Consider the following 24156-nt stretch of genomic DNA (forward strand, 5'->3'; position numbering starts at 1 on the left):
ATGCAGAACATCCTCGAGCAGAACTTAGACATGGCCACGGCTCTGCTCGCCGGGGAGAAGCTGAAGGAGCTGATCATGCCCGGCTCCTCACAGGACGAGAAGGGCGGCATGCTGGCTGGACTCTTGGTGCAGCTCAAACTGGAGCTCCCCTTTGACCGTGTCGTAACTATAGGAACCGTCATCATCCCCATTCTGCTCGTCACGCTGGTCTTCACGCGCAACTTTGCAGGTCAGTGCGTCTGTCGGGCCACTAGATGGAGCACTTGCTGTGCCGCTGAAGACACACATGGGCACACTGAGAGGCTGGTGGATCTTTCTCTCCCGTTGGGGTGTTTACCCATTAGCATCAGCCTCTCACTTTTCATTGAGTTTGTACACTGATATATTTGTAGAATTGCGGTAATAGTAATAATACACGGTATCATCAACACTACTATACTATGAGACTGTATTGTATCTCTTTTTTCTCACAGACTATGGAACAACGACACACTGACATAGAGTGCGGAAATTCTTACAGATGACACAAGCCTTTTGAGTTTTATAAAGTAACCACAAATTATTTTTTCATCTGAATGATGTTCCCAGTAGTGTGGTGTATATAGAGGGTTAAGTATGCTGTGCTTTCTGTGTTTTGTGTGAGGGAGATCAGTGTGGAGATTAGGCAGGACTGTCCTGGTGAACAGAGAGGGGGCGAGGAGGGGTGTTAGCTCAGTGCTGAGTCAGGCTGTCTGCATAGCAGCACCAACCAGCTGTGACTGAGTATTTAACTTAGCCTCAGATTGGGGAGAGGCTATGTGTGAGGCAGTCTCTGCACTGCTTGTATAACAAAAAGGGGATGAAATGTCAAGGCTGTCATCAGTTGCTGCCCTCAAATGGGACAAACTGACTGTATGCTTGGAGAGGGGTGGGGGGGGGGGGGGGGCGGTGGTATGTTGTGGTCCAAGTCTAAGAAAGAAATGGGTTCAAGTCTTTCATCCCAAAATCTAGGTCCAGTTCATGATAATTGTAAGAACGTTTGGTTCACGTTTTACAGAGTTGAACATAAAAGTTGTTGTACATCAAACACCATTTTCTCTGACACGTCTGTTGAGGAAGGTTCAGACCCAGGCTCAGCGCGGCCCATCCCCAGCCACCTGGCTCAGTGCCCTACATCCAATCATGCCGTTCCACTGCTCTGTTCCATTAAATGAAAGTCACAGGAACCCCACAGGGCCAGCTGCTTCCGCTGAACTTCCCAAACCTCTGCAGCTAAACGGCTCTGCTGCTGCTACTGCCACACAATAGTTTTTAAAGCTAAAAAAATTTTTAAGCTAAAAACGCACTTCTTCAATATAGCCTTCAACTAGCTCATCTGCACCTGCCTACTGCTCATTTGCCAGCTACTGCACTTTAAATGCCCTTTTTTAAATTAATTTTTATTGTATTTTCTTTACCTTTTCTTTTTACTGTTTTCCCCTGCTCTTATATTCACGTACACAGACTGACTAGTTGAAAGAAACTGCAATGTTGATTACTGAGTAGTTGGATTTTTGGTGCAAGGTCTTGCAGAGACTGAGAACGTACACAGAGACTGGGAACGTACACAGAGACTGAGAACGTACACAGAGACTGAGAACGTACACAGAGACTGAGAACGTACACAGAGACTGAGAACGTCTGAGAACGTACACAGAGACTGAGAACGTACACAGAGACTGAGAACGTCTGAGAACGTATACAGAGACTGAGAACGTACACAGGGACTGAGAACGTCCACAGAGACTGAGAACGTATACTGAGACTGAGACAGACCTTTTCCAAAAAACTGTTTGTGGTGCTGGTGGAAAGCCAGTGGGAAGTACAGAAAGACTGTGTAAGGTAGGGAGATGAAAGGGATATGGAAAGTTAGATCTTTACCTTTTCTTTTTAGTGTTTTCCCCTGCTTTTATATTCATTCTATGCATGTATATGTTTTTAAATATGTTTTTATATTCACTTTATGTTCTTATTCCTGTTGTAAAGCACTTTGAGCTGCATTTCTTGTATGAAAGGTGCTATATAAATACTTACATAATTAAATACATAAAATAAATACTTACTTAATTACTTACTTACTTACTTACACATACAGTAGGAGAAAAATCGATGGAATGTCAGTTTGGATGGAAACGATGTCCCATAGAGATAGAACAGTTCAACATGTGCTTCAGATGAAGCAGGTTTATGTCTTTTTAATCGCCAGATTAATCTAATCCAATCTAACCTAATTTCTCTTTTAGTACCTGTGTCTGTCTCTACAGTGTGGGCTGTCCCATCCTCTGCAAACCGCAGTTTTATCCTGTGAATCAGCAGTACTATCACACAGATGATGGAGCCATTTGTTTTTCCAAACATACAAACCGGAGGGATCTCTGGGCATAATGACAAAAGGAAATAGATTAATAGTATTTTCATCCACTTAGGACACATCGATAGAATAAACATTACACCAAAACATTTTGGAACAAGAATGGCGGAATGAATGAACGTTAGGGGAAAGTTTTACAATCGAATTGAATTGAATCTGAATCACTTCAACTAGATTACAAATGTCCAATATCCTCGGTTCTCTCTCTCTCTCTTTCCTCTCTCTCTGACTCTCACTCTCCCTCTCTTTCTCTTTCCCCCTCAGAGGAGTCGATATACTGCTACACACCACACAACTTCACCCGTGACCAGGCCCTGTATGCGCGGGGCTACTGCTGGACAGAGCTACGTGACGCCGTGCCCGGGGTGGAACCTGACCTCCGACCTTCACTGTTTGAACATAAGTTCTTGCCCTACGCCCTGCTGTGCTTCGCCGGGATCATGTACATCCCTGCGCTGGGCTGGGAGTTCATGGCTTCCACACGCCTCACCTCCGAGCTCAACTTCCTGCTGCACGAGATCGACAACTGCTACCACCGGGCGGCCGAGGGGCGGGCCCCGAAGATCGAGAAGCAGATCCAGTCCAAGGGGCCCGGCATCACGGAGCGCGAGCGGCGGGAGATCATCGAGAATGCGGAGAAGGAGAAGAGCCCCGAGCAGAACCTGTTCGAGAAGTACCTGGAGAGACGAGGCCAGAGCAACTTCCTGGCCAAGCTCTACCTGGCGCGCCACCTGGCCATCATCTGCCTCAGCTCCATCCCCATCTCCTACCTGAGCGCCTACTGGCACCGCCAGCGGCAGAACGAGTTCTCCTGCGCCCTGGGGGAGCCGCCGGACGCCAGCAGCATCCCGGAGCTGAGGCTCAGCGTCAACTGTAAACTGCCGGCGGTGCAGCTGCAGCGCATCATGGCGGCGGTGGACATCAGCCTGCTGTCAGCCATGAACCTCATCATCCTGGGCAACCTGCTGCACCTGTTCGTGGTGCGCAAGTCCAACTTCGTGTTCGACAAGCTGCACAAGGTGGGCATCAAGACGCGGCGGCGCTGGCAGAAGTCACAGTTCTGCGACATCAACATCCTGGCCATGTTCTGCAATGAGAACCGGGACCACATCAAGTCGCTGAACCGGCTGGACTTTATCACCAACGAGAGCGACCTCATGTACGACAACGTGGTGAGGCAGCTGCTGGCGGCGCTGGCCACAGCCAACCAGGACGCCACGCCCACCGTGAGGGACTCGGGAATACAGACCCTGGACTCCGGGATGGACCTGGGCGAGCTGGGGGGGGTCATCAAAAGGCCCCGTAAGAAGATGAAATGGATCCCTTCCTCTAACCCCCTCCCTCAGCCATTTAAGGTATGACATCATCAATACTGCCTAACTACCGCCGGACTGCATACTTTGGCTCTCTGTCCGTCTGGTGAAATTGAAACAAAATGACATAACAAGTCCTTTTATGTTGTGAAATACAGACATACGAACACGCAACATACAACATAAATCAAGCATTATCGTTTACGAATTAGTTTTTGGTTGAGAAGGCCGGAGGACATTTGCTTCATATCTTTGTATACAAATCTAAACTAATATAACAGTGAAAGCAGTGGAAGCAGCTCCCTCCCACTGTGCTTTAAAAACCAAAGCACTACTTACCGTGGATGTGTTCAGTGATGCATGATGGGAGATTCATATTTACGTTTATTGCGAAAACTCGGCTTGATGTTTCCATCTGAACGAGCCTTCGGGGAAATGTGAGATCACAGTGAATAGTCCAACTGGACTCTGGAGTATTCCTCTTACTTGTTATGTCATGTCTACCCATTGTGCAGGAACCCCTGACCATGACGCGTCTAGACAACCACACCAAGCCTGACAAAATCAAACCGATGCGGCGGAAAACAGTGGCAGACAACTACATAGCTCCACTCTCGGACACCAAGAGCACACAGCACCCTCCCACCGCTAAAGGTACACTCCATAGAGCAGAGTGACAGTCAGTACTGATGGTAAAAGTAGTGAAACTATCATGCAATTGCCTGACAATGGATATATAATAGAGTTGTTTGTAATCATACTTTCAGCTATGGTGTTGCCGCTTGAATGCCACATCGTTTAAAACGGCATTGATGGTGCAGTTGTGTTTCTTTTTATCTCTCATTGTTCCTCTGTTGAATGTTGTGAATTGCAGATTTGAGTGGTTGTGGGATGGATAAAAAGCACACCCGCAACTTTTCCCTGGACGTGCATCCGTACATGCTGACCATCCGTAAACCCAAGGTGGAGATCGTCAACACGGCACCCCTTCCCCCAGACCACTCCCTGAACAACGTTTTCATCGAGGGCACACACACCATCGTGCACGTCTCTGCGTCCATCACAGGTGAGCTCGCTATACCCAGGCAACGGATTAGTCACCAAGGCAACCAGGCCTTGAAGCTCCCGCTATGAGATTCTTGTTGACATTTGAAAAGAAACGAGAACCAAGTCCAACAATGTCACTGAATTCTGATTTTAATCTAGCAGTGATGTCGACTGTCGCAAAAATGAACAGTTTTGTTTTTCTCTCTTTCACTTCAGAAAAGAAGGTCCCCACACCGGAGTCCACCAACACTGTCTTCTCGACAGTGACCGTCCCTACTAGCGTCTATCTGAACGGCGTCAGCCCCAACCCACCCTCCTCAGGCGAGCCAGTCCCCACGGAACCCCTTACCCAGCCAGAGAAACCAGAGGCCCAGCCTATACCCTTCAGCATGAACCCTGCACACCAGCTGCTCAGTATGCATCAGGCTCTCTTCGAAGAGGAGGAAGGGGAGGCAGGCTGCATGGACAGGCTGGCTGAGAGATCTGGGGAACTGATCACCGCTGGAGAGTGCTGAGGCGACGTCCCCCTAGTTCTGTCCTCAACACAGCACTCACAGTACCACCACCATCACCACTCCTCTTATGCTAATCTCTTTCTGCCAAAATACACCCCCGTCTTTCCCTGACCTTGCACCTCAATACTGCTCTGTTGAAGGGATCGGATAAGAATGTTGATCGAGCTGAGTTGGAATTACATGACATTGAACGGTTGGGGTGCAATGAAGATTCTGATTTAACAAGAAAAAGCTTAAGATATGATAGTGGATCATTTATTTAGGGGGATACAGTGAGGTATTTGCACATAATTAAGAAAAGCACACCACAAGAAAAAAGCATTCCAAAAGGACTGCATAATGAAAAGGTACAAAATAACACAAAAAAAATTATTTAATGTTTGTCAAAAACATGTGAAATATGTCCATGCTTATTGTCCGCTTATCTAAGTGGACTGATAGCTCATGCAATATACCTTTCAAAAACTGCACTGAAATATGCAAAAGAGACATGAAAGTTCTGGCAATAATTTATTCGCTTGCAACATATGACATGTTTTACATACATACAGTACAGTATATCATACACCTACTGTATCTCAGTGTTTGTAGTCTGGCCTAACATATACACAAAAACACACACGCTCCACCATGTGTTCACCATTTGACGTACACATTAGATAGAGGGGGTGAAGTTAGAATGTGTGGTGGATTTAAAGGTGTACGCTGGTAAGCATACATACACCATTTCAGGCTAGCCTTTTTGCTCACTGGGTAAGACGGTGGTTCACTTCACAAAAGGTTGCAGGTTCGATCCCTGCCTATACAAACACACCTACCTTACAGAAGCTTGGGCCCCCAGTGGGCTCACCCCTCACCATCAGTGCACTTATGGGTAAGGATGGCTGATCCTCCAGTATAGGGGAACTAGGATGGATTCGCTTGTGTCTTTCACAGGACCGAAATTCATACTCAATGCCAGAAAACACACCTTCACTGTAGTCACTGTATGTGGTATGGAGCAAGATTAAATTGCATTCTGCCTAAAATAAATGCCAACTGTTTTTACATTCAATCTTGCTATAATGCACTGACAGATGAGTTCCAAACCTTGCCATCTCTCAGTGAAGGCACACGTGACAGTTTATTTGAACCAAGGATGTTATGTCCCTATTTGACTTGAATAGTTACTCTCTGAACTAAATGAGCTGAATGGTCATTGCACCAGCTTCACCAGCTCTTCGACAGACACATACCTGTACAGTACGCTACTGTAATGGACTCATTGGGGGAGAGCACAGGACATTGTAGTCCTCCCTGTAGGTCTTTTTTGTAGAAGTAGTAGTTCAGTAGTGATGTGATGAGTAGGTAAACATAGCTCTGTAGTACTCAAACTATGTACACAAGGAAATGTTCAACATCTGAAGGTGTTTGCTTTTGAATTTCCTCAATCTTCTCACCGTACCATGCAATGTCACGCCCACTACATTAAGAGATAATGTCAACAACAGAACCCTGTCTCTAAATGTCAGTTAATCACACACTTGCTTCTATTCATCGTGCTCGGTGTGCTCATGACCCACCAAAGAAGTGAAAGAATCAAAATCTAGAGTAGTTAGTAGAATTGTTACTCTTAATGAAGTATTTATGATATGATAGGACCCTTTCACCCGGAGATGGTGCAATGGACAAGGGGATATGTGTAGCAACAACCACCATCGAATGTCCAACTTTTGTCCCACATCTGCACAGTCACTGTTAAGCAATGATGACACACCAATACAACAAACAGTTGTGCTGAATGAATAAACACTGTCTGTGAGTATTCCCCATGCTGAGAATTGAATTTTGTTCATCCTGTTTAAAAGGACCATATGATGTTCATAATGTATGGTTACAGCGTCCCAGTCACAAACTCAAGGAGGCCTAGATTCTGAATAAAAATGTAATACATCTGAATTTCCCATAAGGTTGGTGCTTATCCAAGCAAGGACTAGAACGTTTTGCTTTTTTTAACCTAATGGGATGGGATGGGACTTCCTTGAGTTTATGTGAAATAGTAGCATAAGACATTAATTAACATTAATGTCATGATTATCGCATCAGGTTGGCTCACTATCCCCTTGATGTAGGCCCACTCTCAAGCACATTGAAGCATCCAAAGGCACTTTAATTATGACTTGTAGCACAAGCGTTTGTGTGAGAATGTTAGCATGATAGCACTGGTCCTCCTCAGCCTCCTCTTCAGGGTAGATTTCTCAGATTAAATTATAGAGAATTGTAGCTAAATGAATTGAGGTGGATGGAGATGATAGAGTCAAAGGTTATGGCTATGTAGAGAGTCATCATGAATAATAAATATGTTTGTTTTTTTAAACAAAAGCTGAAGAGTGTTTATTTTATATTATCCATTCATTGAAGTACATTTAAGCAAAAAGACGTTTCCTGGCTGTCATTCAAGCCTCTTCCTATCTCTGTTGTCATTGATATGCAATGGATAAAAGCGTCGGCTAAATACTTCTATCGCAAGCTAGCAAAATGACTACAGTTCCCACCTACTGATAGACTACAGTTCCCACCTACTGATAGACTACAGTTCCCACCTACTGATAGACTACAGTTCTCACCTACTGACAGACTACAGATCCCACCTACTGGTAGACTACAGTTCCCACCTACTGACAGACTACAGATCCCACCTACTGATAGACTACAGTTCCCACCTACTGATAGACTACAGATCCCACCTACTGATAGACTACAGTTCTCACCTACTGACAGACTACAGATCCCACCTACTGGTAGACTACAGTTCCCACCTACTGACAGACTACAGATCCCACCTACTGATAGACTACAGTTCCCACCTACTGATAGACTACAGTTCCCACCTACTGATAGACTACAGTTCTCACCTACTGACAGACTACAGATCCCACCTACTGGTAGACTACAGTTCCCACCTACTGATAGACTACAGTTCCCACCTACTGATGGACTACAGTTCCCACCTACCGATAGACTACAGTTCCCACCTACTGACGGACTACAGATCCCAGAAATCAACATTGACAGACGAGTGGCGAAGTGCAAATGAGCACACAGGTTAGTTTGCTTGTTGTAAGTTGTCTTTGAATTTATCTCATTTATGTCGCTAAAACATTGTAAAACTATCGACGAGAGAGTCACAGTTTGATAAACCATTTTGATAGAAAAAGGCTTGTCACGTAATCACGGCACAGTATGTGGCTAAACCAAAAGATTTGACAGCCAGCTGGTTGGCTAGCCCAGTGGTTGGCTAGCTAACAATCGTTGCGTTCGTAAGTTCGCTCTGAAAGCGCCGGAGCGCACACTGGCGTCAACGTCATGAAGGGACCAAGTAATTTGATTGGACAAGAGGCGTTCCATGAACGCTGATCAGATTTCCACAGCGACTTTACGAACGCAGCCTTAACTCGCCTGCAGACAAGGGCCAACTAGCTATGGAGCTGGCAACTCGTTGAGGACAGACAGGCGTATTCTAACTTGTGCAACTCTTGTGGATAGATACTCTACTGCTAAATATATATTTAAATGTACTTAATGTACATGTTCTGTGTGTCTAACGTGTTCGTCGGCGGCTTGGACTTATTAGGTGTCAAGTTTGACACCTAGCTACCTGGTAACAGTTATCTTTCTAACAACATGTAGTTAGCTAGCTGGATAAATTGTCATAGTTGTAACAACCTAATGATGTAATTTTTCGACCATCTGATGAAATACCAGACTTTTGGGCTAGCTATATAATAATAATAACAATGTATATTTTAGCTACATTAACCTTATTGTAACATGTAAATACTGATACTCACAGACAAATCTATCCCACGTTTTCAAACGAAAACACTGGTGCATCAACTGCCACACAATGTAAAGTGCGTTCGTAAATTTGCTCTTTAACTCTTTAATTTTCTGTAAATGTGCTCTTTAACAGGAGTTACTTTAGTTAGCTAGTTCATAGGCTAGTAGCTAATTCATTATACAGGATAGTTATTATAGGTAACGATAGCAATTTCGAGTTCAAGGCTCCAGGTAGTTCACAAAATTGGCTAATCAACACAGTTGACAGATGGGTGTTGTAAGTGGATAACAAACTCTGTGAGTAAATCTTGCCTAACTGATGTATTTGTTTCTCCAGTGCTTATAATCACCTCAAGGAAGTGGGAACATATTATAGGATTAACTCGCTTTCAGAGGTTGAATCATGGACCAAGAAAAGTTAGAAAACAACTCAGAGGTGAGTTGCTTTGACAGTTGTTCTTTTTCACACAGGAGAATGACATACAGCTTTGCATCTGCCCTCTATGTCCAACCATACAGCTGCTTTGATAACACTGCTCTGTCATGTTCCACATACAATAAACACATAGCATACGTCATTCTTTTTGATTTGCATTAGCCATGTTGAAGTTAAAATGCATGTCATTGCATTTCAGTACAGTACCCATAGAACGTACTTACGTATAGAATAGTTACTAGTAGTCACCTTAAGCAGTCGTGGGTCTTAAACACCGTTGTGTTGCAATTAGACTTGTGAGTTGTGACTAAGCTTCTGAGCACACTGATGCAATAACGTTGTCGTTCACATGTTAGGTAGGTTGGAATAATAACCACAGCACTGGTGATTATTAAGTCCTTAAGTATGTCTCTCTGTTCGTTGTAGTCTCAGGATGAATCTGTAGGTCCCTCTGAGGATCCCTCTGAAGATCCCTCTGAAGACGACCTGCCTAGTCTCCCCCCTGGGCTAGACTGTAAGTCCTTCATTCATTTGACATTACACCCAGTATGTACTGTCCTCTGTGCCAGTGAGTATTTCTCACTAGAAATATATACAGTATATATTGTTGGTTTCATAATTCCCTTGTAAGAGGAAAAAGAGGATCCATCGTTATTTGTCAGACTTTAACGTTCTTAGTATTATGTTCCCTTTACATCTATACAATGCCGCCACAGTAATGTTGGGTTTTAGGCATGTCATTTCTTGTCCCTGACCTTTCTTTGGTTACTTTCAGCTCACAGTGAAGTTGGTGTACAAATATCTATGAGTCATGGGAAGTTGTATTCTGTAAGATTAGTTTTTCTTATGATGACTGATGATTGAGAAATGTACTTCACTGTAAGTCTGTGTGGGTAGAGGCATTTGCTAAATGTCAGAAATGTCTACTACTCGATCTTTTCAGTTTGTAAAGCTTCTTTGAGTGTCTAGAAAAGCACTATATAAGTCTAATGGATTATTAGTATGAAATGTGAATGTAACAAAACAGTGTAAGTCTGTGTACATACTGTACACACATCTGATAATCACACAAAAATCTTAATCTAAGAATGCAGTTTTTCCTGCGGCTTTTTCTCCCTCTCTTTCTTTTTTTAGAATTGTCTCACCCTCCCTTCCCTCTACTGTTATGTTCCTCCACAGCGGACTCAGAGGCGGTGGAACTGCTATGGCAAGTGCGTGCCCAGCGACGCCAGTCCTCCCCAGAGCTTCCAGAGACAGTCACCCGACTGACTGCCCCCGATGGCAGCCTGCTCTACCTGGTGGGCACGGCCCACTTCAGTGACAGCAGCAAGAAAGACGTGGCCATGGTGAGCCCGTATGCTTGCATTTCCAAATGACTGGAGATTTAACATGGTCCCCACCCAGGCTGTTGCACATGGTGCATATAAGCCTGGAAGAACAACGACTCAAACTTAGCCTTTCTTGGAGTGAAGCTACTGACTAGGTTTTGTTGTTATTTAGTTTTTGCGAATCTTAGTCTTAAGTCTTAGCGAGATGGGGGCTAAGTTTTTCCAGATCTTTGTATTGAGTAGCAAAGGCCAAGTTTGACTCGTTGGTCCACCAGACCTTAGTGACCATTTTGTCCATCTTGTGCTTGTGTCATTGAATTGGTATTCGGCCTGCTGCGTCTTGCTCTGACTGCCCTCTCTCTCTCCCTCTGTCCTCTCATCCTTCTCTTCCCCTCACCCTCCTCTCCCCTCTACACTCCCCTCTCTCCCTCTACTCCCCTCTCTCCCCCTACTCCCCTCTCTCCCTCTACACCCCCCTCTCTCCCTCTACACCCCCCTATCTCCCTCTTTCCTCTCCTCAGATGATCCGTGCGGTGCAGCCAGACGTGGTGGTGGTGGAGCTGTGCCAGTACAGGGTGTCGATGCTGAAGATGGACGAAATGACACTGCTGAAGGAAGCCAAGGACATTAACCTGGACAAGGTCCAACAAGCCATTAAACAGGTGAGGCTTGAGAGAGAGAGGGAGAGGGAGAGGGAGAGGGAGAGGGAGAGGGAGAGGGAGAGGGAGATGGAGGGGTATGGGCCAGAGCAGTAATGCAGAGTTTTCCACAAGAGCCGGGTTGTCGGCCAAATAGCCAACTACTAAATCAGTTCTGGCCGGCTACTTTTTGTACAACTGCTTAAACGATTCTGAATTGATGCATGATGTACAAACGCACTCAATATGTTGTCTGCTGTCTGTCCCGCCTCCGGCGCTGCTGATGCGAAGGTATTTCTCGTTCACTGGATGAGACGATACATTACATTAATTATCCCTCAAGCGTAAACAAGTGGAGTTTTGAGGTTATGAATCTACCACGCTGCAGCAACACATGCTGTGTGCTGTGCATTGATGACGAGGCAAGAAAAAATGTGCTTAACTGACTGGATAATTTTGTTATTGTTATCTGTTCAGACTAGACTGATGTTCCCGGGGGTTTGATCAGCAGCGAATAACACATTAATGGTATGGTTCTGAAATACACCTTTCGAGTTTTACTTAGTGAATAGACCAGCATTTAATCTATCTGTTGTGATACTGACATCAAAGTCATAGGTCATTTATCAGCACATACAAAAAATAAGAGCTTCCTGGCTATGGTGGGACAGAGACAGGTAGGCCTATGCAGTGCATTGTGGGCGGGCTGCAACTTTGGAACCAGACCAACTCCATTAACACTTCTAATCCCTGAGTCGTGTCGCTACAGTACATTTGAAGGAATTTCAAGCTTGTTGTACTCTGTCTACTCTGTATTTCCATACACTGTTTGTCATAGTGAGGCTGTCTCATGCTCTGTCTCTTTCTCCCCTCTTAAACTTCACGGCCCAATTGACCCAGGCACAGATAAAGCCTAATCCTAGACTAAGAAGTATTTTCAGTGGATTTAGTCCAGGACTAAATCCACCCCGCCCCCACCCCATTCCTATACTCCCTTCTATATTGTGTGCTCTCTGTCTGTCAGAATGGATTGATGTCTGGCCTGATGCAGATCCTGCTGCTGAAAGTGTCCGCCCACATCACAGAGCAGCTGGGCATGGCTCCCGGGGGGGAGTTCAGGGAGGCCTTCAAAGAGGTGAGAGACACACACACACTCTCTCTCTTCATCCCTCACCCTCTTGTGTTTTGTCCTTTGTGTGCAGAGCATATAAATCAGGTTGTGTTACATTCTCTCCTCTCGTCCGTCACATAGGCAGGCCGGGTTCCCTTCTGTAAGTTCCACCTGGGGGACAGGCCGATCCCTGTGACGTTCAAGAGAGCCATCGCCGCTCTGAGTCTGTGGCAAAAGGCCCGTCTGGCCTGGGGACTGTGCTTCCTGTCGGACCCCATTAGGTATGAACTGACTTCTTCCCAGTTACTCCTCTCCACTCTGCACAGGGTCAACCTCAGGCCTGTCTGGTTTCATCCATTGATAGAAAAATATAAATATATATGTATAACTGGATGAAGCGAACTACTGACCACCCAATAGATTCCTATGAGAGCACGGTGAATCCAGGAAATGCCGTTAATGGGCCGCTGCCATAGCGTTCAGAAACTGAAATCGCAGTCCAAAACAGTCTTATTTGGCCAGTTTTAGCTGTTTTTTTTAACTAGTTTTAAAATAATAATAATAACAATAATGATGAATTTTATTTATAGGCGCCTTTCAGAGCACTCAAGGACACCTTACAGAGCATAGATTAAAAACAAGCAACAGATTCAAACAGGTTCAAACTGTGATTCAAACAAACAAAACCAACCATTTTTAACATGGGTTTCAATAGAGAAACATGCTTTTTGGCACCAGCCATAGCAGTGCCCTGCAGTTCTGCCGATGACCACATCGTATAGCCTGTTTCAAAATCGCGGCAACATTGTTGCCCTGGTTTCATCCCTCCCACTCTTTTTCTGACCATGGCTAGCAACTGAACAACAACAACAACAAGCAGAGGTGGTGGCATGTCTAGTTGTATTGAGTTTAGCATTTGACTAAATACTGAATTTAGTGGTTCCCTCACAAGAAATGTTTAAAATGTAGTTTACATTTTTCAACTCAAATCAATAGTGTGATTCTGTTGTGGTGCGTGTGTCAGTAAAGAGGACGTGGAGAAGTGCAAACAGAAGGACCTCCTGGAGCAGACCATGTCAGAGATGATTGGCGAGTTCCCTGCCCTTCACCGCACCATCGTGGCCGAACGAGACATCTACCTCACACACACACTCCGCCAGGCTGCGCGCTGTGTGGAGGCGCCCCCTAATGCCCAGAGTGAGTACCACCGTTTCTCCTGCTGGTCTTTCCTTCCACCTGGTGGAAATGGGGATGTGGAATTAGTTTTTGCTGCTGAGGTTTTGATCACTTTTTGTTTTGGTAGTAAAGCTTAGCCTAATAGCCTCAGAGTTTAATTAATATCTTTCACAGTTTCATGAATATCTTTCACAATCACATTCATATTTTGGTAATATACAGTGGATACTATCTCACCTGTATGTATATCATAATGTATCTGTCTCATCTGTACAATCTCTCTCTCCTCTCAGAAGTGCCTGCTGTTGTGGTTGGAGTAGTGGGGATGGGCCATGTCCCAGGCATAGAGAGAAACTGGGACAAGGAGCTCAACATTCACGAGATCATGAGGTGTGTGTGTGTGTGTGTGTGTGTGTGTGTACACACATACATGTGTACGCACGCACGCATGATAAGTGGTAGTCACTATTTAGAGTCTAGAGCCAGTTGGTTCGGTAATGCATTTTCCCCTACCTTATAACATACGATGGCAAATATTGACAATCTTTTCATTTTATTTGTGTATCTCAGTGTTGCTCCTCCATCTCGTTTCGGCTGGGTGCTGCGCACTGTGCTGAAGGGTGCCGTGCTAGGAGTGCTGGGATACGCCTGTTACCGAGCAGGAGGAGGTGCGGGGAAGGCCCTGATGTCTCTACCTGCCGTCCAATCGCTACTGGAGAACCTATGTCCGCCGCCCCCTGCTTGACCCCTGACCCCTAGCTCACATTCACCTACCCTCTACATCTGTGTCACAATCCCCTCAAATACAAAGACAATGAATCCATCTACCGCCAGTGGCCTTAATTACAGCAGGAGGGGGTTTGAGGAGATGGTATACCAGCCCTATGAACTGACATGGACTTCTGGGGGGGGGGGGTCTGTGGGCTCCCTCACTCCCTCCCCTGGACCTCATCCTCCCTTCTTCTCCATGCCTCTCCAAACAGGGCAGTACTGCCAAATAAACCATGACAGTAGCATTTCTTTATGAGCAAAACCAGGAAGGATTTTGTGAAGTTTCCAAACATCAGTGTTTGCTTCTATTTACATCTGCTCTTCCCCACATTCCCAATGACATTGCCCAGAAATTGGAACTTGAGTGTGGTGCAACAGGCTGTTGTTTGAGTTCTTGCCCCATGCCATTATGTCCAATGGACAAGATTAGTTTAAGCATTATAGCTGCCCCCATGATATGCCATTTATATTGAGAGGCACACTTTTTTGTCATATTGTCACTTAACCCTCCTGTATCCTGGGCCCACAAGGGGCCATTCATGCTTTTAGATGTACCATCCTCAAATGTAGCACTTTATAAGTACTTGGAGTTCTTCCACTAGCCAGTGTAAGGAATTCAATAGATAATAGAAGAACTTTATATCAAGTGAAGTCAATTCGTGTAATGACCCTAAAACATTTGAGCATAGTCTGAATTGACTACATTGGAGTTTCCAAATTACCCAATTTTAGTGGTCCTCTCTCTAGTCCCCAGCATAAACAACTCCTAGCCCCTACTTTCTGGACATTTCTGTGTATAAGCAACATGATAGTGGATCAACCTGGCCTTCTTTGCCCTCTTGCTTATGTCTATCAAATCCTTCCAGATCTACACTAGAGCCTAGGGTGTAGGGGCAAGGGTTTGTTTCTGGACCAGCTTGTAGTCTCGTAGTGGCACTGCCTAAGGCAGCAGGACAGACAAGTGCCTCTTATCACTGCTAAAAGGGCTCATTTGAGTTTAAGGAGAGAAAACCCAGGGAATGTTTATTGTTTACTACTGAGTGACAACATCTCTCATGAGTTCCACATAATATACAGCTCCTCATGGCAAAAACATATCTGTTCTTGTTCACTGTGCAATATACCCAACCTTTACGCACATATACAGTACATGGTACAAAACTGTATGAATTAGTTACTACAATTGGAATGGTTAGATGTGTGTTACTGAATAGGTACTAAATGTACAGTAAACACACTGACACCCAAAGTAGATGTGATGGGTATTTGGAATGAATCTCCATTGCATATGTTTATGAAGAAGAAATGACAGAATGCTCTTATGTCGGCAGATCCAGCTGTCTGTTTTGTTCCGATCTGTTGAGCTGAAGTACGATGACGGACCCCTTACAATACAATAACACCGGCAATACATGTTTTAACACGGAGCTGTGGGATATGTAGTTTTAAGAGATGCACAGGGTGGTGTCAGTGTGCCTCAATACAAGCATTGTATTTAACTTGGGCATCAGCATTTGTATATTTGAGTGCACTTGCAATGAGGCACCCTCAAATGTATGCTGTAAACATGTATGACACTCCCTGAGTGACAGTTCATACTGGACATGAGAAATATATGCACTTTGTAAAAGAAAAGCCATCTCTGAACTCTGTATAGGAAACATCTGACATTCAGACTACATGCTTTTGTGAGGTGCATGTTCTTAGAATAGCCCAATAATCCCTTATTTGTTTGCTGGTATTTAAAGGGGAGTTATAAGGATTCCACTGGAAAGGGGTCAGGGTTAAAGGTCAGGGTTGGGAGGTTAACGCCTTATTCTGCTTTCACTGCTGCCTTTGACCTGTAGTTTGCCTCTGCTGCAGCTGTGGCTTGTTCATCTCTCTCATCTGTGTCTCCCAGTCAGTGTACCTCTCTGTGTCTGTCTGTGTACCTCTCTGTGTCTGTCTGTGTACCTCTCTGTGTCTGTCTGTGTCTATCTGCATCTGTTCGTGTGTCTGCTGGGTTAGGACCACCTGATGTACAATTAGAGAAATGTCCCCTTGCACATTTCGGTGTTATGAACGGTTTCATAGATGCAAGGACTTGAGTAAATACTTAAATCTGATAGAAACAATTTGGGTAGATATGTCCCATTTTGAGGTATAATATCTCAACGATCACCTACTAAAATGTACTTTTCATTGAAAATCAGTATTCAAATTGTATTGGGAATAAACTTGGTCAACTGAGCCACAGAGTTTATCTATCAAAAAATATATTTATCACGTTTGATCAAGTTTGATCTTATGTTCAGCCTGAAAGGAAAGGAACCCACTATCAGCTAATTCGTTTCTGGATCATCATTACAATAATTTGACCTGTGGTGATTACAACCTGCTGTGTCTACTGTTATCTAATGTAAATGAACATGTAAGATAATACTGAACCTGTAAGATAATGCTGAAATCATACCCCAAACAAATAATCTTGAAAGATGTCCTGTGTGGGCATACTGTAATTTCTCTTCTCTCTTATTGCATTAATTATGCAGAAGTCAGATATGTCTCTATCACACCGACCTGTTGGTATTGTGTGAATGTTGAAATCTAAATGGTGTGTGAATGCCGAATTGGTTGTCTCTGTCCTAATTGTCTACGGTCTCTGTACTATACTGACCCTCATTCTAGTATCGTCATTGTTAACAAGCCAAATATTGAAGCCTGAGTTCTGTATTGAACTATACAACTTTTTAAATACAGATAATGCTATTATACATGTCTCAACTTTCCTTTGTCAATTTTGTTTTAGTTCAGTCGTAAAACTAAACTAAGATGATGGAGACGCTAGAAATAATAAGATTCTGAATATAAGAATATTATTATTATATAATTCATATATATATATATTCAATAATGTCAACACAGAATCGTGTTGTAGATAGATAATGTTTCGTCATGGTGCGATCTGCGATGTCACGATGACATCTTATAAATAAATCGCACCCTATCTGAGAATCATAGGGGGGGGGGCACATTATTGGATTACATAACCGTATTCTGTTCCGGCCGGACCAATAATAATGCAGCACCGTCCAATAACACCAACATCCGGTTTGCGGTGTAATAGTTATGAAAGCGTGAGTAAGTAAGTCTCTGCTTGCTGCGTAGTTACTAAACAGTACTACGGATGGCCGTGGCTGAATGGCCGCTTCACCCTTTCGTCTGATTTGTCATATTTGTCGTCCAGCTGTTGTCGTGGTCAGATCTCTTAGTGTCAGGATGGCCAGCAGCATGGGGGTCATGCATGGGGGGCTGGCGATCAGTCGTTCCCCCCTGGAGCACCTGCAATTCGACAATGTCGCTCTCCAGAAACTTCCCCTGGACCCGTCCCAAGAACCAGGAGCGAGAACGGTGAAAGGAGCATGTTTCTCCCGGGTCAAACCCCAGCCGGTGGCCAAGCCCAGGTTCGTGGTGGTGTCCCGGGACGCCCTGGCGCTGCTGGGGCTCGACGCCGAGGAGGTTCTGAGCGACCCGCTGGGCCCGGAGTACCTGAGCGGCTCCAGGGTGATGCCCGGTTCCGAGCCGGCGGCGCATTGCTACTGCGGACACCAGTTCGGACAGTTCGCGGGACAGCTGGGGGACGGTGCCGCTTGTTACCTGGGGGAGGTGGTGGTCCCGGCTGACCAGAACCAGAACCCCGAGGTGCTCCGAGAGAACCCGAGCGGCCGGTGGGAGATCCAGGTCAAGGGAGCTGGACTGACACCCTACTCCAGGTGACCTTATGTTATGACCAAGAATACCTATATTGTGGTGGTAGTCTTTTGGATTGATCAACGTTTTGGAGACTAGTGTGTGTCCTTCTTCTTCGGCGTATGGGTTGTTGTTTCCTCTCCACTCCACCAGTGGAGAGGAAACTCCACACATGGTTCAGTGTGTGTCCTGTGTCCTATGTGATGACGTCACTCACAGCTATGCACTATGAAAATATGCTCATCATGATTTGTTTTGAATTATTGCTCTCCTTTCCTTTGCCCAGGCAAGCAGATGGGCGTAAGGTCTTGCGATCCAGCATCCGGGAGTTTCTGTGCAGCGAGGCGATCTTCGCTCTGGGGGTGCCGACCACAAGGGCGGGGTCGTTGGTGACCTCAGACAGCCGTGTCGTACGGGATGTGTTCTACAGTGGGAACCCGTGCCAGGAGAGGTGCTCTGTGGTCCTCCGCATCGCCCCCAGCTTTATCAGGTTAGTTACTGTTCTTTATCCCTATAGTCAGCTCTCAAGTTGGAGGGGGATGAGGGGGGATGGCATCCCCCCCTAAAATAAAAACAGTCAAAATCATCCCAATTCTAAAACTGCTATCCCCCCTTTCCATCCCTTATGTCATTTTATCAATGAACGTGGTATTACTGCTATTTCAACATTTAGTTTTGCGCATATTGAGTAAAATACTGTGGGTGAGGGGGCACGCACACATGCAATGACATTTTTGCCAAGTCACTGACACTGAAGTCACTGACGCTGTGGGGATGCTAAAATTGTCCCCATATGATAAAATCCACCATCCCCCCTGATTTTCTTTTACAACTTGAGTACTGACCGTCATGACTCATGAACAATATGCCCAGTCATTCTGATCATCTGGTCATTCCTGCACTGTTACAGTGATTGTTAGTGTCAGGCTGGTAATTTTACCTTTTTTCTTCTATTACCAGTTTTTGAGGGAATTGTCTTCACGTTTGAATTAGGCTACATGTGACTTGGCCTTCGTTTTGTGGGTTATATGAATACTTAAATATTATAATACTTGTTTCATTAAATGAACAATGTATCCTCACTCTGCTCGTTTGCATGTCTCTGTACAGGTTTGGCTCCTTTGAGATCTTCAAGCGGGCCGACGAGAGCACGGGCCGCCAGGGCCCCAGCTACGGCAACGACAAGCTGAGAGTTCAGATGCTGGACTACGTCATCCAGACGTTCTACCCTGAGATCCAGCAGAACCACGCCGACCGAAAGGAGAGGAACGTGGCATTCTTCAGAGAGGTATAGTATGGACATGCTTCAATGAGATACTACACTAGACATTTTGTGAAGCATCAGAACATATTATTCATGTACGAACACAAGTGTAAGGGTTAGTTTTTATTTTATTATGAAGCTAATGTTGTCTCAAAGCAGACTGTGAATGTGGTTTCCAACCTTGACCTTTTTGGCCTTGTTTGGCCAAGGACGAGCCTCTTATCCTCTTAATCTGCAGTGACAGGAAGTCAAGGCCTAATACAGAGAGACAGGCTGCACTACTGGCGTGTATGTGTTATATGCAGGCTACTCTTCCTTTAAAGAAAAAAGCAGTGGCTTGTCAACAATGGAGAAATGGTAGCATGTTCAAATTTAATTGTTATGTGTAGTTGTGCAGAGGTGTTTTAGTTAGAGATGAGGTGTTTAGTTACGTGTGTGTGTGTGTGTGTGTGTGTGTGTGTGTGTGTGTGTGTGTTCGTGTGTGTGTTCGTGTGTGTGTGTTCGTGTGTGTGTGTGTATTTGTTCTCTCCTCTGTGTTGTAGGTGATGCTGCGTACAGCCCGGTTAGTGGCCCAGTGGCAGTGTGTGGGTTTCTGCCACGGTGTCCTGAACACCGACAACATGAGCATCCTGGGGCTCACTCTAGACTACGGCCCCTACGGCTTCATGGACAGGTGAGTTTAACTCCAGTACCTGGTACATACTCTACCTCTTCCACTGACCCACTTTAGACATCCACAGTCAGGGTTCCCGTGCTGGTCTTAAAAAGCCTTTAAGTCTAAAATCCAGCAATCCGATTCACAAGGCCTCAAAAGTTTCAGTTATTAGGTCTAAAAAAATGAGGTGTTAGGTGTTAAAAATTAGATCCTGCAAGGAAATCAGTCCGACCACATCAATTTACGTGGAAATTAATCAAGCTGGAACCCCAAAAATGCCAATTCACTTCCTTTTTTGTCTGTATGGCAGTGAAATCCCTAATTTCATCACCTCGAGGATGACAAAAAGCTATCATACGGTGTCGCGAATAGGCCTAAAATCCTATTCAAAGAGGTTTAAAAAAGGTCTAAAAAGGTCTTCAATTTGACTTGTTGAAACTTGTAGGAACCCTGAGTTTAACTACAATACCTAGTACATACACTACCTCTTCCACTGACCCACTTTTTTTAGACATCCAAAGTGCTTGACACTGTGTGGAGGAGTAAGGACTTACATTATTCACTACCAATTACGTAAATTCCAGGGATGGACTTTAACTCTGAATTAGCTATGAGCTCAAACATTGCACTCAGCTGGTTTTACATTTGTTGTATCTATCCTTGTTGTCTGACGCAGGTTTGATCCTGACTTTATCTGCAATGCCTCTGACAACTCAGGCCGCTACTCGTACCAGGCCCAGCCGGCTATCTGCCGCTGGAACCTGGCTCGCCTGGCTGAGGCCCTGGGCCCGGAGCTGCCCCTGGACGGGGCACAGGCTGTCCTGGACGAGTACCTCCCCCTCTACAACACCTTCTACCTGGGCAACATGAGGAGGAAGCTGGGCCTGCTGAAGAAGGAAGAGCCAGAGGATGAGATGCTGATCACCGAGCTGCTGCAGACCATGCACAATACAGGTGTGGGGGAGGGAGGGGAGAGACGTGGGTTGCAGTCCTAGAACCAGACCAACTCCATGAACACCTCTAATCCCTTTTGTTGTGGAGCTACTTAACACTGAAGGAATTTAAAGCGTGTTGCACTTTAATCAGTTTTATCAGATTATATTGCTGTGCACTCTCATAGTAAACGACATTACGTTTTATGGAGGAAAGGAGGGCGCACAAAGTCCTAGTGAGAGAGGGAGGACCTGATGCAATACACAACACATTTACCTACAACGGAGACTCACTTTGTTCAGATGAAAGAGGGAAATGGGTCTGGAATCGATCCAGATCAAACACACGTACAGTAGCCCGACAGAAGACTGTGTCAACATGACCAGGTACAGGTGTTTGCGGAAGTGAGGCGGTGAGATGAAATACTATTGTATTTTGGTCACTCTCTCTCTCTCTCTCCTTTCGCACACTTATAGGTGCAGACTTCACCAACACCTTCCGCTGTCTGAGCCGGATCGCCTGCCCCACCGAGGGGGACGGGGAGGGAGAGAAGGAGGTGGTTAAACAGGCCACAGAGCTCCTGCTGGAGCAGTGTGCCTCTCTGGAGGAAATGAGGGCTGCCAATAAGCCCAGCATGGCCCCACGGTGAGGGAATGCATTTTAGTTTACAAGCTGTTTGTTTTTAAAAGGAGAGTGGACTCTCCTTTTTTTGCAGTTTTCATGACCTATTTAAACGGTGGAGTGAGAGATGGGGGGAGGGGTACAGATGAGGAGAAGACACAGAGGGAGAGAGAGGGCGGATGTGGGAATTGAAACCCGGTCTCTGGGGTTCTTGTATGGCCTTATGAATGGACCCCAGTGTTTGTTTGTTGGTTTTGTCCTTCATTTCTATTTCCCCATTGTCTCTTGCCCCCCCCCCCCCCTCCACCCTCTTCCCAGTGAGCTGGCGATGCTGCTGTCCATGGCCCAGAGCAACCCAGCCCTGTTCCAGATGATCTCAGACAGGAAGTCTGTGGCCAGGCAGATGGAGAAGCTGGACAGGCTGAAGGATCTGATGGACAGCAGCGAGGAGGAGCTGAAGACCAAGCAGGCTGAGGACTGGGCCCGTTGGATCATCCCCTACAGGTAGAGGGGTGGATGGAGGGAGAGAAGGAGGAGGAGGAGGAGTGGTGGTGGATGGAGACTTTGGTACTGTTGGGTGGTGTGTTGGCACTGATCTGTTTGTTGATCTAAACTGCTGTGTTTTGGCATGGTGCAGGAAGCGACTGGCCCGGGAGCGTGAGGGCCAGAGTGATGTCACGGCGGTGCTGGAGGAGAGGGTGCGCGTGATGGACAGCACCAACCCACGGGTGGTGCTCAGGAACTACATTGCCAAGAATGCCATAGAGGCTGCAGAGAATGGGGACTTCTCAGAGGTCGGGGTCCAATATCTTGCTTTTTCAAACGTTCTGTCATTCCATGTTGTCTGAACTGTTGTTTTCTTAGTTTTAGGTGATGATATGATAATATCACATTGCTTCCCCTTGAGAATACATTTTTATGGGTTCCCCTCAAATGGTTTGAACTCTTTCCCATCGCTCTTCCTCTGTGCTGTAGGTCCAGCGGGTGCTGAAGGTTCTGGAAAAGCCTTTCACTGCCCAGCCAGGTCTGGAACAGCCCAGCTGGGTGGGCCGAGGAGGGGGGAAGGAGCAGGGAGAGAGGGACGAGGGGAGAGAGGGAGAGGGAGGAGAGGAGGACGAGCAGGAGACAGGAGCAGCAGTAACAGTCCCCCAAAGACATGTTCCCTATGACAGCAAGCCCCCAGTTTGGGCCAATGAAATTTCTGTCTCCTGATCTTCGTAATGCCTTCCCGACAGCTTACCCATCCATAGATAAAAGAGAGTCTTACTTTGTTTTCATCACTTCTTTCCTTTTTTCTTCACTTCTCTCCCTTCTGCTATCATCAGTATATTCTCTCTCTTATTTGGGTGGGTAGTGTCAAGGACAGGAAGATCAAATGAGGCAAGATACTCCTGTGTCAATCAGTCTACACTAGAAGAGAGGAAACGTGTTAAGAGGTATAGCAAATTTCACAATACAAAAACACCACTTTGCGGTGGAGTGACTTTATATTGACCTTTTTAGGAAACGGTGTCTGATTAGAGTCATACATAGTGTACTTAATTCAGGTTCCTCTCTGCAGTGTGTTTGACTGGTTATGAATGAAGGCCCAGGCGTCCAGTCCTACAGCGACCCGTCTGAGTCTGAGAGACTACAGAGTATCACCTCAACAAATACCAAATAATGTGTGTTTAATGCGAGTGTGAGACTGTGAGAATGTGAATGATTGTTGTATGTGACTGACTGAGCCGGAAGTTATTTTATACGCACAAACATTATGGTCTATCTATCAGCGTCACTCGTCTTATGAGTATAGCAACAGTTTTCGCCAGACTGTCCACTAACCACATAGCTTCAACACAGAAACGGTAGACCACATTTTTATATAGGTCACGATGACATTCAATGCGTCACATACATTTTTACCAGGAATCTTCTTTTAACTACCATTAACTACATCCAAGCCACATTTTGTTTCTATTTTCTTTTAATTCATGGGGAAAATAGTCCTTTTGTGTCATCACTGTCTCCTTGTTTACTTGAGATCATTTTATACTTATCTTTTGTGGCCCAACAAAACAATGCATCACAGAGATTACACAAGCGGCTTCTCTTGGATTCCAGTTTATGGCTTTATATATCAATATTGGTGATGATTAAACCACTGTGACAACATTATCGGAGCACATACTCTTTTCAGATGATTTGAGACTAACAGTTTTTATTTATTGGTTAATTCATGTAAATGTTATGTATTATCAAACGAGTGCTTCCTCTATAAATAAATGTTGCAGTTAATAAAGATTCAAGTTACATTGGCTATTATTGTGTGTCTTATTATGTTTTTTGCCTGTTTCATGCGCACACATCTACTTCTCTTGACAGATTGCGTTTCAGTTTGTCTCTTCATGTCGGGGTTCATTAACGTTACT

General features: G+C 45.2%; 3 protein-coding genes across 3 annotated transcripts; all 3 read left to right on the plus strand.

Moving 5' to 3' along the window:
* panx2 (pannexin 2) lies at window positions 1-5264 on the plus strand (the record flags this gene model as incomplete). Its single annotated transcript, XM_080544837.1, has 5 exons — window positions 1-229; window positions 2654-3744; window positions 4218-4356; window positions 4577-4768; window positions 4966-5264. The coding sequence occupies 5 exons, from the start codon at window positions 1-3 to the stop codon at window positions 5262-5264; spliced, it is 1950 nt and encodes a 649-aa protein (XP_080400963.1).
* Window positions 5265-8319: 3055 nt separating this feature from the next.
* On the plus strand, window positions 8320-15117 carry trabd (TraB domain containing). The gene is made up of 10 exons (XM_080544838.1): window positions 8320-8348; window positions 9421-9519; window positions 9946-10033; window positions 10699-10865; window positions 11369-11509; window positions 12510-12620; window positions 12738-12877; window positions 13621-13793; window positions 14066-14162; window positions 14343-15117. Exons 2-10 carry the CDS (start codon window positions 9487-9489, stop codon window positions 14515-14517), a joined length of 1125 nt encoding a protein of 374 aa, XP_080400964.1. The 5' UTR covers window positions 8320-8348; window positions 9421-9486; the 3' UTR covers window positions 14518-15117.
* A 2620-nt stretch (window positions 15118-17737) lies between these two features.
* On the plus strand, window positions 17738-23986 carry selenoo1 (selenoprotein O1). The gene is made up of 9 exons (XM_080544836.1): window positions 17738-18295; window positions 18559-18762; window positions 19383-19560; window positions 20079-20209; window positions 20868-21145; window positions 21601-21769; window positions 22064-22249; window positions 22383-22539; window positions 22721-23986. The coding sequence occupies exons 1-9, from the start codon at window positions 17802-17804 to the stop codon at window positions 22955-22957; spliced, it is 2034 nt and encodes a 677-aa protein (XP_080400962.1). The 5' UTR covers window positions 17738-17801; the 3' UTR covers window positions 22958-23986.
* Window positions 23987-24156: the final 170 nt, after the last annotated feature.

Source organism: Nansenia antarctica (assembly GCF_963989245.1).
Source record: "Nansenia antarctica genome assembly, chromosome: 14".
Taxonomy (NCBI): domain Eukaryota; kingdom Metazoa; phylum Chordata; class Actinopteri; order Argentiniformes; family Microstomatidae; genus Nansenia; species Nansenia antarctica.

Bases quoted from the DNA above. Each gene is read 5' to 3' on its own strand.
- trabd (XM_080544838.1), top strand. From the start codon at position 9,487: ATGGACCAAGAAAAGTTAGAAAACAACTCAGAG. The intron at 10,034-10,698 runs GTAAGTCCTTCA...GTTCCTCCACAG, and splicing joins TCTCCCCCCTGGGCTAGACT to CGGACTCAGAGGCGGTGGAA. The intron at 12,878-13,620 runs GTATGAACTGAC...TGCGTGTGTCAG, and splicing joins TTCCTGTCGGACCCCATTAG to TAAAGAGGACGTGGAGAAGT.
- selenoo1 (XM_080544836.1), top strand. From the start codon at position 17,802: ATGGCCAGCAGCATGGGGGTCATGCATGGGGGGCTGGCGATCAGTCGT. The intron at 18,763-19,382 runs GTTAGTTACTGT...GTCTCTGTACAG, and splicing joins ATCGCCCCCAGCTTTATCAG to GTTTGGCTCCTTTGAGATCT. The intron at 21,146-21,600 runs GTGTGGGGGAGG...GCACACTTATAG, and splicing joins GCAGACCATGCACAATACAG to GTGCAGACTTCACCAACACC.